General features: G+C 42.3%; 2 protein-coding genes across 4 annotated transcripts in view; one reads left to right on the forward strand and one right to left on the reverse strand.

Moving 5' to 3' along the window:
- The window catches only part of USF3 (upstream transcription factor family member 3), a 43,694-nt gene extending 32,086 nt beyond the window's left edge, over positions 1 to 11,608 (forward strand). For both annotated transcript variants that reach the window (XM_063128894.1, XM_063128895.1), the window contains one exon: positions 722 to 11,608. In XM_063128894.1, coding sequence (XP_062984964.1) covers positions 722 to 7,170 — 6,449 coding nt within the window. In that variant the 3' untranslated portion in view covers positions 7,171 to 11,608. The remainder of the gene's footprint in view (positions 1 to 721) is intronic.
- Positions 11,609 to 13,602: 1,994 nt separating this feature from the next.
- The window catches only part of SIDT1 (SID1 transmembrane family member 1), a 117,802-nt gene continuing 113,465 nt past the window's right edge, over positions 13,603 to 17,939 (reverse strand). Inside the window, exon 20 of one of the 2 annotated variants that reach the window (XM_063128910.1) lies at positions 13,603 to 13,832. In XM_063128910.1, coding sequence (XP_062984980.1) covers positions 13,770 to 13,832 — 63 coding nt within the window. In that variant the 3' untranslated portion in view covers positions 13,603 to 13,769. The remainder of the gene's footprint in view (positions 13,833 to 17,939) is intronic. The other variant, XM_063128911.1, reaches the window with a different exon arrangement.

Here is a 17,939-nt window from a genome sequence, read left to right on the forward strand (position 1 = left end):
AAAGTACTCCAATCTTTTACTTAAAAATACTTGCTAATTTTATATCTTGCCAATCGCATCTTGCTTTGTGTGTGCTAGTTTTCTTTCCCAAAACACTTTTATATGAAGGAGCTGAGCATGGTTAAAAGAAGAGACTGCACAATCAATTATAAACAGTTGTTACAAACTTGCATATTAAGTCCTAGAACACCTACAATTGTCTTACAGTTTTATATACAAAGAACAGACACTTTCTAAATATTCAGCAACATGGCTGAAATCCAGGTCCCAGAAATGTCCAGTTTGTTAGGCTTCGTGGCACATTGCCCATACATTAGATGATCCCCTGGTTTTCACTTAGCTGATTATTCTCTTCCTTGGAAAAGTGAAATGTGGATTTGAATAGTAATTAAATGAAAGCAATAGGAATGGCCCCTTGCTGAAAGGGACTACAAATCCACATTTTTTCAGACATTTTCAACCTTCCGCTTGCTCTAGCTCTCTTATCCAGATGTTATTACTTAGGTTGAGTATTAGAACAAGAATGTCCTTTGAAATGATAATGCAAGAGTGAGCAAAGAGTAACACATAATGTGAGAAGGAATATGGTTCAAATATTGAAGTAGATGCTCATAGTGAATGTGTATAATGCTACCTGCATTTGTTCCTCAAATCATTCAGCTGTAGTAAACTTTCCTAAAGTCTCTGATCATTGGATTAATTTTTTTTATTTGCTCTGCAGCTGAAGAAATAAAAAAGCTCCGGAAGCAGTTGGATGAACTCCAGAAAGAAAATGGGCGCTATATAGCACTATTGAAAGCCAATGACATTTGCCTTTATGACGATCCTACCATCCATTGGAAAGGAAATCTTAAAAATGCAAAAGTTTCAGTTGTTATCCCCAATGATCAGGTGCAGAAGAGGAAAGGAAGCCTCAAAAATACAAAAGTTTCTGTTGTTATTCCTAGTGATCAGCTGCAAAAAAATATAATTGTATATTCCAACGGCAGTCAGCTTGGCGGAAGTAACCAGGGGGCATCTGTCCAGGGAATAACCTTTAATATTAGTCCTAATTTACAGAAGCAGACAGCTAATGTTGTTCCTGTCCAAAGGACTTGCAATCTAGTTACACCTGTGACCATTTCTAGTATATACGCCACAGAAATCAAGTCAGGAGTTCAGACTTCAGTTTCTCCTTTGGTGTCAGGCTCACCAAATCCAGCCAAAAAAATTCTTGAGTGCTCTACCTCTGAAAATGAGCAGGGTGTACCTACCAGTACTAGTGCTGCCAGCTCTGTGAATGCCTTGCAGCTAGTGAGGATACAGTCTGAAATACAGAGTTCACCACACGATGAAGATAGACCAGAGAGTTTCAAGTTAATTGAGAAAGCAGGAATGCCCATGACCAACCTTCCCGCCAGTGCTAATGCGGACATACCTTCTTCTCAGCTGGCAGATAGACCTCCTAAAAGGGATTCAGGAAGTGGGTTCCCAGAAAGTTGTGTAGTTTCAGCAGCTGATACCAGTGTTACGCCATCTGTAAGGCTCTCCATTGATGGAAAGCCATCCACAGGAAAGGTCTTCAAAAATGTAAATGTGCTAAGTGGCAGAGGAGCACCCGCAACTTCTGCAGTAGAAGGCCTGAAGGCCTCAACAGAAATGAACACCTTGCCTGCTACTACTTTAGAGAAGTGGCCTTTCCCCAGTTCTGCAGGTGTTGGCACTCCAGGCTCAAAAAGCATGGCTAGCCTAACACGAATCACCTCAGCTGGAAACACCCAGACTACTTGGACTACTTTGCAGCTAGCAGGGAATACTGTTCAGGCTCTAAATCACGCTCCACCCAACATAATGACTCCCCTGTTAAATGAGCCAGTTAATGGAACTAGTATTCTAACTTCCAGTCCTAACAGGGTTTTGTCAACAACTGCCAGTTTAAATAAGTCTCTAGTTGCAGGTGAACAGACAGCTGAGAAAATTGTGGTTACTTTGCCTTCCTACCCATCCTTACCAATCCAGCCACTAGTCACGAAGACCCAGGTTGTTGCGCAATCTGCAGGCAGCCTCCTTCCATTGAATCCAGCCATGCAGGTGATTCAGATGTCCCAGCCGGTGGGTTCCCCTGTTGCTGCGTCACCTGCTAATCAAAACGTCGTCATTCTCCAGCCTCCTCATGCTACTCCCTGCCCATCGGTTTTGAGAGCTGAAATCCCCAACCAAACTGTTAGCCAACAAATTGTTATTATACAAACTGCTAACCCAAATCCTCTCTCTCTTTTCTCTACCCAACCTCCTGTCAGAATGCCTGTGAACGGCGTTTCTTCCACAGCAAGTGCTAGCAACCCTATGCAAAATCCGTCTCCCCCTCATATGTTTGGTGGGAAACATCTCGTCCACATTTTACCAAGGCCATCCTCTTCACCATCGTCTAGCTTGACGCAAACCTTTTCCGTTACAATGTCTAACCAGCAGCTTCCACAGACGGTTTCTTTAAATGGACAGCTATTTGCATTGAAGCCTGTGAAATCCTGTTCTGGAGGTTCTGATCAAACTCCTATGCAAATCATTCAGCCTACCACCAGTGAAGATCCAAATACCAACGTTGCCCTCAATACATTTGGTGCTCTAGCTAACCTCAATCAAAGCATATCGCAGATGGCTGGACAAAGCTGTGCGCAGGTGTCGGTCAGTCAGCCCACCAATCCAGCCACTGCCAACAGCCAAACCACGTCAGATAATCGTGTTTTGCCGGCAGCTATAGTAGCATCCTCTTCAGCTGCTGAGAACGCTGTATTAACCAGTGTTGCACATTCAGTAAATGCTGCTCCACAAAAAGCTTTTCTTGGTTTGGGCTCAAAATGGTCTAATAAAAACTCAAGTACTAAAAAATGTTTACTGGCCAGCAGCAGCCTTGCATGCCGAATGAATTCTTGCAAAGATTCCAAAAAACGTGACAGTGCTAATGTGGACATGGCCCCTGAGTATTCAGGAAGTGACATCTTGCTTGAAAACATGCCTGTAAATGTAGTGTTGCAAGCCTTATCCACACCACAAGCAAATAGGAAAGCACCTGACAATGTAAATGCTTCTGATTCTTGTCCCGAAGAGAGCCTAAGAGCTGAACAGGACCTGGAATCTACTCTGGCACCTGACCCAAGTGCCGCTGTCATGCCTGGACTATTGCCCCTGGAATCGTCCTTGTCAGGACAGCTTGAAGTGGTTGCTCCAGTTTCCACAGACTGTGCTTCTCCACCCCTTCAAATGTGTAAATCTCAAACTAATTCAGCAGCAAATTCGAAGTTATCAGAATCATCCAAATGCATTGCCACCAGCCCCTTAACATCCTCTTCTTCTGACTCACACTTGACAAATCCCCAAATTTCTGGGACGTCTGTGACTAACAGAGAGACAAGTGCAGAGAGTGTTCCTAGAACAGAAGTCTCTGAGATCTGCAGGGTGGAACCAAATTGTTCTATAGTCATGCAAGCCACAGATTTATTAGAAGAACAAGGGCTAACCAAGATATTCTCTGATTTCAGTAAAGTGGGAGAAGTTGAAGAAAAAAACTTTTCTGCCCAAGGAGAGCACCCTAGATTTCACACCCAAAGCACTAAATCAGTTATAGACTCAAATGATGACTTGGCAGGGAAGCAGGAAGGGCTCTTGCTGATGAACAATGAAGAGGAAAATCTCACGCAATCTCATCCCTGCACCTCTGAGCAAGAGGCAGCCACTGCTAACAGACAAGCGGACTCTCCCATGTCAACCAGCTCAGGCAGCAGTTGTGGCTTCACAGTTGCATCTATGTTGCCAGACACATGTAGGGAAAATGTTCCCAATAGCAATTTGGTGAATACATGTAACAGCTGCACATTTTCAGAGCAAACCGATATTGTAGCACTAGCAGCAAGGGCCATTTTTGAACAAGAAACCTTTGCGAAAGGTACAGTGGCAGTGTCTGGAACTGCTGCTTCGAAGACCAACGAAGTCTCATCTCTAGGAAGAGATCAGACTTTCAAGTCTCATACAGCTAAAAATGCAGACCAGATAGAAACCGCATCAAACAATTTCAGCAACCAGAATTCTTTGCAAATAAATATTGACAGGTCAGCTGAAAAACAAAGTTGTTCTGTCAGAGTGGAAATGTCCAGTACAACTTTGCAAATCGCAACCCCTCAATCTTCAAGCACATCAAGCTTGAGTGTCAATAATCTCATACATCAAAGCTGCATCATTCACCCAGCTGTAAGCTGCTCAGCTTCAGCCTCACCTCCAGACCAAGCAACTGTTCCTGTGACCATGACTCAAGCCATGCCTGCTAATTCATATATGAATCAGTCTCCTGAACATTCTCCAGTGCTAATGACAGACTATGCGTCAGAGCAGCTGCCTGCTCTTCGGACAACCGCCATGCAGGCTCCACAGATGCATGAGCCACACTTAAAGCACCAAAGCCAGGAAAGCCGCAAAGACTCCGTCAAACGTTCCGTACAAGATGATCACCTGCTTTCCGCATCAAAGAGGCAGAAACCGTGCCAGACAGCACCTCTGCAGCTTGAAGACATGGCTTTGCTGAACCAAACAAGCAATGATATTACAGATCACAATCGAGTCCTTGTCAATCAGATCCCCCCCAACTCATCCAATCTTGCTGTATCAGTGACCAGTCAAGGGCACACTGAAGGCCATAGCAGATTATTTCCAACCAGCAATTTTGGGTCAGCTGCCCTGAGGCAATCGGACGTTCAGTGTAATTCTCAGCCTTCTGTCTCTGATCAGGCAGGACAACACCTGCAGCCTATTCAGCATGCTCCCACTCAAGGAATGGCTCATCTTCATAGTAATCACCCCTACATAAAGCAGCAGCAGCAGCAACAGGCTGGACAATTAAGAGAGAGGCATCAGTTGTATCAACTCCAGCACCACATTTCTCATGCAGAAAGCTCTATCCACACTCAAGCTCACAATATCCACCAGCAAAGAATAATGCATCAAGAGGTACAAATGCAAAAGAAAAGAAACCTGATCCAAGCGGCCCAGCCCACGACACTTGCTTTACAGCAGAAACATCATGGAAATGACCAGCCACGGTCAAAGAGCAGCCAGCCCCACCCCCACCACCCACAGATTCAACAGATGCAGCAGCACTATACAACTTCCCAGTCTGAGAAGAGCTGCGAGAACTCTGGGGCGAGCAGAGCTCACCATAACCATCCTCAGAGCCTTCTGAACCAGGACATTCTCCATCAGCCACCGCCAGATGTGGGCAATAGACAGTCAGGTTCTGGAGTTCCTTCTGAACACTTGCCAGGACATGGTCAGATGCAGAGACTTATGACCTCCAGGGCTTTGGAACAGCAAATGGTGTCCCAACCTAGTATTGTCACCAGGCCATCAGATATGACTTGTGTCCCCCACAGACAAGAGAGAAATAGAGTTAGTAGTTACTCTGCAGAGGCACTTATTGGGAAGTCTCCTAATTCAGAGCAGAGGCTAGGAATATCTGTTCAGAGCTTGAGGGCTTCAGACCATCTTGAAATGAGAAATTACCTTGATGTGTCTAGGAATAAAGGTTTGATAATCCATAACATTCAAGGTCGCATATCTGTAGATCATACAGTTGGATCAGATCTTCAAAGGCTCTCTGAGTGCCAGACATTCAAGGCAAATGGCACTAACCAGCAGGCCACAGGCAATTTTGACGTGCAGGCCTCAAGAAGCAATGAAATAGGTAATTCAATGTCGTCTCTCAGGGGTATGCAGTCACAGGCTTTTCGAATTGCTCAAAATGCTGGGCCACCTATAGACAGACAGAAGAGGTTGCCCTATCAATCAGTTCAGGGCATTTCAGCAGGAAATCCACTCCCTCCCCCAAGAGACAATGAAAATACATGCCACCAAGGGTTCATGCAGAGTTTACTTGTCCCTCATCTTGGAGATCAAGCCAGTGGAAGCCAAAGATCAATTTCAGAGCATCAGAGAAACCCACAGTGTGCATCTTCTTCAAACGTTGAATATAATTGCCCCCCAGCAAGAGACAGTGTTCACATTCGAAGAGAAGGTGATGGTCAGAATAGAGAAAGTTGTGACATGTCTCTTGGTACTATTAATAGTAGGAACAATTCATTAAATATTCCTTTTTCAAGTTCTTCAGGAGATATTCAGGGTCGCAACTCGAGCCCCAATATTTCTGTTCAGAAATCCAATCCCATGAGAATGACAGAGAGTCATGGAACAAAGGGTCACATGAATGCTCCAGTTTCTGGCAATGTGCATGGAGTTGTCCGACCTCCTCTCCACCACCCACCAGTCTCTCGTGGAAATGCTGACCAAGTCCCACCATCTATTCATCAGCCAAGCTCTTCAGCTACTCAGCGGTCAAGGCATCCTCTACAGGATAATAGTAGTTCTAAAATTCGCCAGCCTGAAAGGAATCGTTCTGGAAATCAGAGGCATGGGAATGTCTTTGATCCTAGTCTTCCCCACCTTCCTTTGGCTACCAGTGGTACTATGATCCTTGGACGGCAACAACATGCTCTAGACAAAAGAGGCAGTATTGTTCGATTCATGCCTGAGGGGCCACAAGTATCTAATGATAGTGCACCTCCTGATCAACATGGTTTGTCTCAAAACTTTGGATTCTCTTTCATTCCAGAGGGTGGAATGAATCCTCCAATAAATGCCAATACGTCATTCATCCCACCAGTGACTCAATCCAGTGCTACTCGAACACCAACCCTGATTCCAGTAGATCCTCAAAATACATTGCCATCATTTTATCCTCCATATTCTCCTGCTCATCCTACCCTATCCAATGACATTTCAATTCCTTATTTTTCTAATCAAATGTTTTCGAATTCAAGCACAGAGAAGCCCAGTGGTGGAGGTCTAAACAACCGGTTTGGCTCTATCTTGTCTCCTCCCAGACCAGTTGGCTTTGCTCAGCCAAGTTTTCCCCTTTTGACAGACATGGCCCCAATGCATATGGCCAATTCATCACACTTGTCCAATTTTAATTTGACTTCTTTGTTCCCAGAAATAGCTACAGCTCTTCCTTCAGATGGTTCAGCAATCTCTCCTCTGCTATCAATAGCAAACACTTCTGCTTCTGATTCATCCAAACAATCATCAAATCGGCCTGCTCATAACATAAGCCATATTCTTGGTCACGATTGTAGTTCAGCTGTATGAAAAGTATGGTGGGTTGTTTTGTGTGTGTGTGTGTGTGTGTGTGTGCGCGCGCGCATTTATGCGTGCATATGTATAATACATTTTGTATGTACATATGCATACATATATGCTTCCATTTGGGGTTGCCACCTGAAGAGACCACTCACAGCATTATTGTCTGTGAGAAATATGTATACATGGGCAGGTGTTTCTCTGTTTCTACATACCCATGTTGCTAAAGTATCAGTGCCTATCTCAGTGCTTATTAGTAACACCTTGATCTGTCTTAACAACATATAATAATCTCATAGTTACAAACTGTCCCCCTCTGTGCCAAGATCAGCCCTGTGCAAAATAAGACCAGGGAAACTGATTCTGAAGAGGTGTATTTATAATCCTTGGAGAAAAACTTTTTTTTACCATGATGTAGATCTGTAAAGGCCTCAGACATACCTCATTTGGAGTCTCTTCATACCTGATCATTTTGATTGCTTTTTGTGTTAACGTTTATCATAGACACCTACCACAGGGCTAACTATGTGGTGAATTCTGTGGTGCATGTACAAATGTAGTGCTAAATTTAGCTTCTGAGGAGCTGTATGACAATTATATAATAGAAAATATTTGAAAACATTTATTTTAATGCCCTCCTCTAGAGGGATGTTTAACATTTATTTTAACAAATTCTGCTAGCAATGCATAGTTGTTGTTTTTAAAAATCTGTTAGTGGTCCCGTCCCCCTGTCTCCAACATGGCATTCATCCTCGCTGTTACTGGCTTGTATGCTGTGAGCTTTCTCAGGGTACCTGTTTTATTTCTTGTTTAGCACCTTCTCGAGGAGAAAGTCCCTCTTTTTTTAAAAAAGCACACCTTGTAATGTGTGTTTTTTACTCCCACCTCCCCCAGGTTAAGGTTTCCCTGAAGGCTAGTAATATGAACATATTGTGCTAGGACAGTTTTCCTCAACCTGGTGTCCTCCAGGTGTTTTGGACTTCAATTCCCATCAGGCTCATCCAGTGTGGCCAATGGTTAGGAATTCTTGGAATTGTAGTTCAAAATATCTGGAGGCCACCAGGTTGGGAATGCTGCCCTAGGATGTTGGTTGAAACTGTAGGCAAATACAAAATGAATATTAAGTGCTAATTTAAATGTATTACTTCGTACTTATATAGCACCTTCTATCCAAACCAGAAGCTCTTTGATGAGAGTGGAAAGAGGAGTGTGTGAGTGTTTTATCACTTTGCAAATTGGATAGTCTTGCTAGTGTGAATTGAATGGAGATTAAGAATGCCAGATGGAAATGGTTGCTTTAAAAAATCCCAAACACTTCTCAGTGACTTTATATATGAAATACGTAAAAAAAAATAGTGTTTCTCTCAAGATGATTATAAATACCATTTTTATGTAGCCTTTGGAATGTTTAAAACAGACAATATTGTTTCCATGCAACTCCCTGAGCTGCGCTATGGTGGCAGTCAGTCATTGGCTTAGGCCGTAGGCTATTTCCTTGGGTGGGTGGGGGTGCGGATGCAGGTGTTGCTAAATTCTTTGCTTAACTTTCCTTAAATCCACAAACATAGCCACAGCTTCATGAACATGTAATTGTCTTCACAGTGAGATATAAGGGATATTAGAAAGGGGGGATTATGTAATCAGTGCTTACTAAATGTGCTGATGTTACAGCATGGATCAATCTTGGAATGATGATTAAGTGTTGAGTCAACAGCACCAGATACATTTATGGCCACCTGTACCAGAGCATGGTTTCTTAAGAAAATTGTAATCTTGATTGAGAAATCTGAAATGGCTCACTTAGTCAGAATTAGGACAGTAGGAATAACCATGAGCTCAGCTTTCTGAATAGGGCTAGGGTTAGGAAGTTCTTCCTTGGTGGTCCATTCTCTTTCCCCTTCCCTTCCATGTACCTCTGTTTCCCCAGGATAAGACCCGGGATCCCTTAGCAATGGCCAGCTATCAAGCCCAAATAATATGTAGCATAGACTTGTTCTTCTTATGCTTGAAGTTTTGTAGGTCAGAAACCAGAGGCAAAATTTGAACAATTTTAATTAATTACAATCAAATTCCCAATCTCTCTTCAGTATGTAATGTAGGGAACCATGGTTGAGTTGTACCAGTGAAAACTGAGAGCAGCTATATGGCATATTACTCAAATATTTTAAATGTACTTGAAAAGTTTAACCTACTGTGGATTGGATTCAGAGAAACACCAGCTGGAGGGAATGGGTAGAAGGTGCCACCTGGCAGCCCCCAAGCCCTCCAAAAGGACTGTGGGTCAGAGAGTGCCTACTGAATATGGTGTGCTGTGGCATATGGCATGTGGGGTGAGGCGAGATCTTCAGAAATTGGGCAGAGGCAATCCTCCCTTTCCTCCTAAGACCTCTGCCACAGCCTACCCTAGGGAGGGGTTTTTCAGGGGGCAGGGAGGTCATCTTCCATAAGTATATCTGGAACCAGCCAAGTGTCTGGACCGGTCTCTGGAAGTCTGAACATTCTGGCTTTTTAAAACCAAACCAAACAAACAAACAAAAAACCCTTCATTATTAGCATATACAGGTTTTTCCCTAAATATTGCTAACTTTTTTTTGGGGGGGGGGTGTTCTTTATATTATCTGACCTTGCAAACTGAAAAATCAAATTTTCATTTTATGGAAATTGTAATGTGCCTTGGCTGTGCATTGGCAGTGTCACAGTTGTTGACTATCCTATAGCTTACAGTTTGTCCACTTTTCCCTACTTCCTTTTAGTTAGTTATGCTGCATATTTGGTGTTTATGTTAAACAGACTGCTAGGACAGAAGGATTCTTGTATCATTTTGCATTGTGAGAATTGAACCTAGATACTCAAATAATGAGTATTATTAGTAAAGAGATTCAAAGAGGGGGAAGTGACTTGCGCAAGACCATGTGACCAGCCAGAGACATACTGGAATCCAAGTTTCTTGAGTGACCTTTTTCCTGCTGCAAATTCTCACAGAAGATTGTTTCTCTGGAATTCTGTTCAGCTTCCCTGTAAATTGGTTGAATGTGGGCTGATGTGCAGGTGAAAGGGAAATGCTAGAAAAGACGGTGCTATTTAACGACCGTTGGAAAAGGTATCTGTATTCTCTTATTCTGAGACACTTTATTATACTCCCTTAAGTTTTGCACCCAGGTCTCCCTAGGAAACTGTCAGGTTACCAAAAGTCCACAATTGGGCGGGTATCCGTATGAACTTCTGCAAATTGGTTTCCATAACAGCCTTTGGACAATAGATAAAAAAATTAAGACTATTCACTCTTTCAGTATGTGTTATTCCATATAAACAAATGGGCCTGTAATAAATCTTGCTAGGGCATTCTGGTAAACTATAGATACATGCTAATGTGTGACTTTGTGCTGACATACATCTTTGTAATATCTTGGAGTTACCTGCAATGACAGTTGCTGTTTGAAGTGCTAGCAAAGCCTAAATTTTTGATAGTTCCATTTAGCTGAAAATTGGCAGCCCTCTACTGAGATTCCATTAAGCACAAACTCTTTTGAAAGGGTTGTCTGCAGATCTTCCCTCCTTATTTGAGGCAGTTGGTGCTCTTCAGTAAAGAGCAAATATACCTAGTAGTTTCTACCTTTATGATAACACTGAACAAATGATCTTTTCCTTAATAGTAAAGGTTTGTGCCCATATCTCCCAGCTTTCAATCTCAATCTAATTTTATGATTTGATCAAGCTCTTATAAATTATGTGATCTTATCACACATTCTTACAGTTGCTTAAGGAAGATATGTGAACTATTGGAGACTTTGTAGGATCCATGGGATGCCTATTTTTGAATACATGTAGAATTGAGCTGTGTTCATCTCTAGTATAAGTAGGTGGAACAGTAGAGAAGTTGTATATAAATATAGCAGCTTTAGGGCTGTTTGGGAGCGTGTATAGGATCACATCTTTTGTGTTTTTATGGGGCATAAGCAACCAGGCCTTGCACTTCAGATGGGAAGAGAAGTAAGCCAGGGTCCCGGCACAGCATGATAGGCTACAGATCCTTTTGTCTCCAGAACATAGCTGCTGTGCCCATTTTCTTTGAGGGCTCCCTTAAGCACATAAGAGAGGGAGCCATACTCCTCCTCTTCTCTTAAATTAAGAAATTATTGTCTTGATTTGAGCCACATATTTTCCGCTGTGTATCATCCTCTAAACTTCAAACTGTTACTTATGGTTTCCCCAGATTATTTCAGACTTTAGTACAGAAATGTGTAGTGACACGGATCAGGAACATGAATTATTATTGTAAATAAGATTTTCTGTGTATTTTGACATCTTTTTACAAATTCATTGCATTCATATGTAAATATTTGTAACAGTGATTTTGATGAAAGTTCTCAAATTTTTATTAAGTGTAACATTTTATTTACTGTAAACATTGTATAGCTACAAACAAAATAGTATTTTATTTTAAAAATGTAAGTTTGTGTTTTTTCATTTTCATCTAATATATACACGTTGGGATTCTTCTTCCTCAAAAATCAAACAAACAAGCCTATGATCCTGTACTTAAATCCCAGGTGTAGAGTTGGAGTCAAAAGTTATAAACTTGTAATTTTAAACAGTTTGAAGAATTTAAAGTCAAGAAATTCAATTTGCAGTTTCTCACTAATTTTATCTTTATCTGCCATGTGGGTTCAAATATAATTTTAAATTACCTAGTAAGTTTCATTCAAGAATGCCTGTATGCTTACAAACTCTTCTAATCAAAAGCATGAGTGTGATCCAAAATTTGCCGATACTCCACCCCTGGTTCACATGAACCTTGGAAACCTGTCTGGGGGATGTGACCAGAAGAGGAGGCCTGGTTTGGCTTATACTTTTTCTCTTTAGGGATCTTCAGCATTAATCTCTGTGAAATGAAGTAAGCATGTAGGATGACCACAATGCTTTCTTTAAACTGGACCACATTCTGTTGATGCTGTGCATTTTTACAGCCCTTTCACACAGAAATAAGATACTTTAAATCATAAATAGCTTAAAACTTAGAAGTACAAGGTAACTACTATATAAACTTGTATTTACTTCAGGTAAGTAGAACATTGATAAAATAAAAATTTACAGTGAAGAAGGTGAAACAATCAAAGTATGCTCTATAAAAGTATAATTTTAACCATAGATTGGGGGCGGTGTGTGTATATTTGAAGCTAAACATCTTGCTCACAGGTACCTCATGAATTCATGGCAGAGGTGCAACTTGAAACAGGGCCTTTCCAGCTAATAGCATATTGGTCACCACTTGCTGCACCAGCTTTCTAAAATATAGAAATACACTAGTAGTACTCTAATAAGATTTTTTTTTAGCAATTTAGCGGTAGCAGAGATAGTCCAAGGCTACTATCTCTTTAGACTATGAGCTGATGTTCCGGGTACTAAGCATGTGAAAACTTTTCTCCCCCTGGACAGTGTTGTAAGGATGGTAAGGACCCTGTCTTGACTTCTCAGGTTTCCTTTAAATAGCTGTAAGCCAATCACATTTGACACTAACAGTGAAACAAGTCAATGCAGGATTCCGTTATTATGCTGAGCAGGCAGGGCACTTTGAGCTGTGTTAACGGCTGCTGTAAAAATAAAGAGCAAGGCCAAATATTTTTATTATTGAACTGATACACCTTTACGTAATTACTACAAATAGTGGCATATACTTTTATTTTAGCAAAACATGGCACAAGCATATACACAGCCCCGACACATAATTTTGTGTTTAAACATTAAAGCAATTTGGTAAAAATACAGAGGCATCTTCAACCTTTTTTCTCCATCTTATTAAGAGAAGTGCTGGAGTTTAAGTTCGCTGCAAATGTCCAAAAAGATTCATGAACAGTCACCAGCAGCAATATCCAAGAGAGAAGAGTAGCTGATGAGGGCAAGTGACCGTAGAGCATTGTAACGCTACAGAGTACATTGTATCACCACATGTTTTGATAAGAACCAAAATTTATCTCTTCAATTAAAAGGGGCTGTTGAAATGGGGGGGGGGAAAGTTTTAGGAGTCATTACATGAAGACAGAGTGAAAAGAGCAGCAAATTCCAAACTGGAACAGAGCATGTATGTTACTGGCTAGATAGCAGTACTTGATGAGTGTTGTGCTATTCAAATCCCCCAAAATAAATGCTTAAGGCTGTAGAGGGGGGTGGCGGACTGTATTCCCACAGTGAGAATCTTTTCCAATGCAAAAAAAGCAGGTTCTTGTCATCCTATCTGCAGGTGTTTTATACAGGGACAGATTGGATGCGCCAATGTAAACTAATGTTGATAAATAAAGCAGTGGAGTATAGTTAGCAAAAACACAAAACCACTTATCGTGTGCATCTGGAAGAAGCATCACAAACAGAAAATAATATGCTGGGAATGTTTTTTTTTAAAAGATCCCTTGTAAGGTTCCTGGAAAACAGCTAAACAAGATCTGCAAAACCCGAGGATTTCATTTGACTCATTTGTATTTGCAGTCTGAGCCAGATAATGGCAAGGCAAAGCCTCATTTCCCATATGCCAATTGTTTCTTCCCAACATGCAGTTGGTGCTGTTCTGGCTGACAACACTGTGTTTCAATGAGCCATATCAAGAATATTCTTGCTCAGAAGACAGGTATCTTGTCTCTCCGCACAGAATCCAAGTCATCATCCAGAGTGAGCAGGACCTAGAACAAGCAAGGTAAAGGCTGTGGTCATATCTTTAAACGTTCTTTCTCAACTTTTCCTTTCTTCTTGGCCAGCAAATACAAGAGCAAGGAGGAAAGGGTAAACAACTCCAGTAGAGGCAGACCCAACAAATTTGATGTCCCAGCCCAAGATGTGGAGGCTCCCAGTTTCTGAGTGGTATGGCTTCCCTGACTTTTACCCTACACATAGTATTTGTTGCAGGTAGTACTTCTGGAGGCAAATAGTTGACAGGAAACGGGCAGGAGGAGGAAAAGGTTAAGCCTCTCCTCAGTCCTGATACAAATGAGGGGCTTCTGCAGGTAGTATATGCTTTACCATAACAAGTAGCTAGACCTTCAGCCAGATGTTTTCTTCGTACCAGGATGGGTAACATGCAGTCCTCCAGATGTTTTGGCCTACAGCTCCCACCATTCCTCACCAATTGGCTATGCTAGCTAGGGGTGAAGGGAGAGGTAGGCCAAAATATCTAGAGGGCTACAAGTTTTCCACTGCTTTTACTCTCACATTTTCTTCTGTCCTGGGAGGCTGGATATAAATGTAACAGCTAGTAAATAATAATGTTTCCCTTGATAGTTTCCTAAAAACTTCTCTATTGAGCAGCTGTCCTCTCTCTCTCTCTCTCTCTCTCTCTCTCTCTCTCTCTCTCTCTCTCTCTCTCTCTCATTCGTTCTTGGATTTTCTACAATTCTTATTGGTCTTGTTTGTGGCCCAGGATCATTCTGGCAAGATGCCCCCACCACCACCCTGTGCCAGTGGAAATGGTAAGTGGGAACCCAGCATAGATTAACTGTGCCCCATACTGCTTCCTTTCCCCTGGTCATCAAAAGGGAGTCTTTCTCCAGCAGGCGCTTCTAGCCAAGGAGGAAAAGTGCAAGTAGTACCTCTAAATCAGATATTAAACCCTCTTCAAGTTCTAGCTTCTATTCCATGGGCTGTGGCAAATGATGCAAATATAAGCACACCTGTTTCAACAATTTCCAGAGACATAGCTGTGTCACAGTAAGAAAACAGAAATTTTCTGTGAATTTTTGTTCTCAGAGCTCCATGGAGGGCATTCCTTCACTTTGGGATGGCACTTCCCTCTGGACCATGTATATTTATTTATTTATTTATTTATTATTGCATTTATATCCCACCTCCTTTCCTCCAAGGAACCTAAGGCAGCATACATAATCCTCTCCATTTTATCCTCACAACAACAACCCTGTGAGATAGGCTGGGCTGAGAGTCTGTGACTGGCCCAAAGTCACCCAGTGGGTTCCCATGGCTGAGTAGGGACTAGAACCCAGATCTCCCGACTCCCAGTCCAACACTTTAGCCACTACACCACACTGGTAGACAGAGTTGATCTGTTGCTTCAAGGTGGATGAGCCACGCTGTCCTCCCAGACTGGACTGGTAGAGCAGAGGAAAACCCTTCAACCTCACAACTAAAAGCAGAAAAAGTAAACCTATGCCAACGGCATAAAAATATGAACATGGTCAACTTGAAAACAACTTGAAAACCGCCCAGAGAGCTTCAGCTGTGGGGTGGTATATAAATGTAATAAAATAAATAAATAAATAAATAAATAAAAACCAACGAACAAGGGTAAATATGCTGGGCAGTAATGGGAAACAGCCCAGGAATACCTGCCTACCTTCTTACCTGTGCAGTGGTGGCAGAAGCTATAACCATCCCAAACTGTTCCTCCTTATCAGAAAAACATGCTGGGCCCCTAGCAGAATGCCCTCTGTGGAGCTCTGAGAACAAAAATTCATGGTAAGAAAATTTCTGTGTGCTCCAGAGCTCCACAGAGGGCACTCTGTCACTTTCAGCTGTAACAAAGCTGAACATCAGCAGGGTGGATAAGGGACCAGCATTCAGTGCACCAGCATTTTTGCAACACTTTGCACTCAAAAGCAGAATCTGCTGAAGAAGTGTCAATCCTGTAATGCTTAAACATGTGAACTGATACGCAACATGGCTGCCTTGCATATGTCCAGGACACGAAATTCTCCTTTAAAAGTGGCAGACACTGATGCCTCCTCTGGGAAAGAGTAATGATCCCCCAGGTGGGTCTTTCCCTAAAGTTTGATAGACCAGCACACTGCATTCTTTCAGCCATCTAGAAATGGAAGACTGACACCTTAGCCCCCAATGTCTTGGAGGCAAAGGAAACGGACAATGAGCTAGAACAGAATCTCAAGACCCTTCTCAGAACTAATTCATGCCAACTCTCTTTGGATGTACCAGCTTAAGACAGAATGATGGAAGAGAAATTCTCTGGGATCTATGGAAAGCGGAATTCACTTTAGGTATGAAGGAAGTCTCACTATTAAGTACCACTTGATCGTGAGAAATGCATCATTGTGGATCAGTCAAGAGGACTCCTGAACCCAAAACTCTCCTTGCTGAAGTTATATCCATCAAAAAGCCTGTTTTAAGACTGAGCAACTTAAAAGAACAAACGGCCATGGGTTCAAATGGACTACTCATCAGTGCCATAAGAATCGAATTCATATTCCAGGTAGGAAAGCAATGTACAACTGGGGGATTAGGATTAAGAAGAGCAACTCCTTTTAAGAACCTTTTGAGATGTGGATAATATGAAATGGGAGGACTCCCTTCACATCCCAGCATGCTACTAAGTGCAGCCTCTTGCCTGTTGGACTCATACGCAGACCCTTATCCAGCCTCTCCTGGAGAAAACCCAACACATCTTGTACACCTCCAGGGGCCTGAGACCTATCATTTTTCTGATACCAAACCAAACAAAGCCTTCCAAGTGGTAATATGGGTACTATTGGTGGAACTTCATTGGATGACGGATCTTCAGAACAGACTCCCAATACCCCAGGTTCAACAGCCACTGCCTTTCAGCCTCCAGGCTGTTAGTTGTAAGAGATCTGGATGTGATTGCAGCATAGGATCCTGGAGAAGCAGATCCTTCCTGCTGGGCAGTTGCCATGGATCCTGGATCAACATGTTTATCAGTTTCAGAAACCATGGATGCTTGGGCCAATATGGAGTCACCTGGATGACTTCAGCTGAAGTTCTCCAAATTTTGCATATCACCTTGGGAAGAAGTGCTGTTGAGGGAAAGGGTACAGTAGCCCTTCTAGCCATGGTTCCACAAGAGCATCTGTGCCTGCTGCTGCATGAAGTGGGAATCTTGAGAAGAAGGTGACATCCTGTGCATTGTGTGGTGTGGCAAACAGACCCATTGATGGTTTTCTGAGCTTTCTTGTCAGGATATGAAAGATCTGAGGGTTGAGAGCCCCTTCAGATTCTTTAAGAGACGTCCAACTTAACCAATCTGCTGCAAGATTGAACCCTCCTGCTAGATGTTCTGCCTCTGCCCACATTAGGAGTTTCCGGGCCAACCTGTTCAACAATGAAAATTTCCCCCTCCCTGTCATCAATATAGGCTTTAGCTGTGTAATTGTATGTCCTCACCAGGATATGGCTGCCCAAAAGGGATGAACAGAACACCAGAAGTCCTAGGAAAATGGTCTGAAGTTCCAACCAATTGATGGTGCAATGCTTCTCCTTGTTGGACCAGATCCTCTGTGTGGCTTCATTCCCAAGGCAAGGCAGATCTGCCCATCCAAATAGACAGATCTGTGGTAAGTACTTTCCGAACTGAAACCTTCAGGGAGACACCTTTCTCTAACTTTAGTGGCTCCATCCTAATTTGAGATGTGAAAGTACCACATGTGAGATAACTGTGCTACCTGGTCCTGGAATGGGAGAAGATGGTATTGAAGTGGCTGCATATATAACCTTATCCAGGACACCAGCAGGCCCAGGAGCTTGGCTAAGTCCATGAGGTTTGTCCACTTCACTGCCATCGTGGTTGACAAGGAATTCTGGATCTTTACATGTCTTTCCTCTGATAAAAACATCCTGAACTTCCTTGTGTCTAGCAGGACCCCTAAATGAGTCAGCTGCTGGATGGGACTCAATGACTTTTCTCCATATTGACTGCAAAGCTTTGGTGATGTAGGCATGACGCCATGGTCATGCCTACACCATTTTTAATTTATTTATTTTTTGTATACTTTTACTGTTTTTTGTATACTTTTACTTGTATACATTTACTG

Source organism: Elgaria multicarinata, chromosome 6, assembly GCF_023053635.1.
Source record: "Elgaria multicarinata webbii isolate HBS135686 ecotype San Diego chromosome 6, rElgMul1.1.pri, whole genome shotgun sequence".
In the NCBI taxonomy this organism is placed as follows: Eukaryota; Metazoa; Chordata; class Lepidosauria; order Squamata; family Anguidae; genus Elgaria; species Elgaria multicarinata.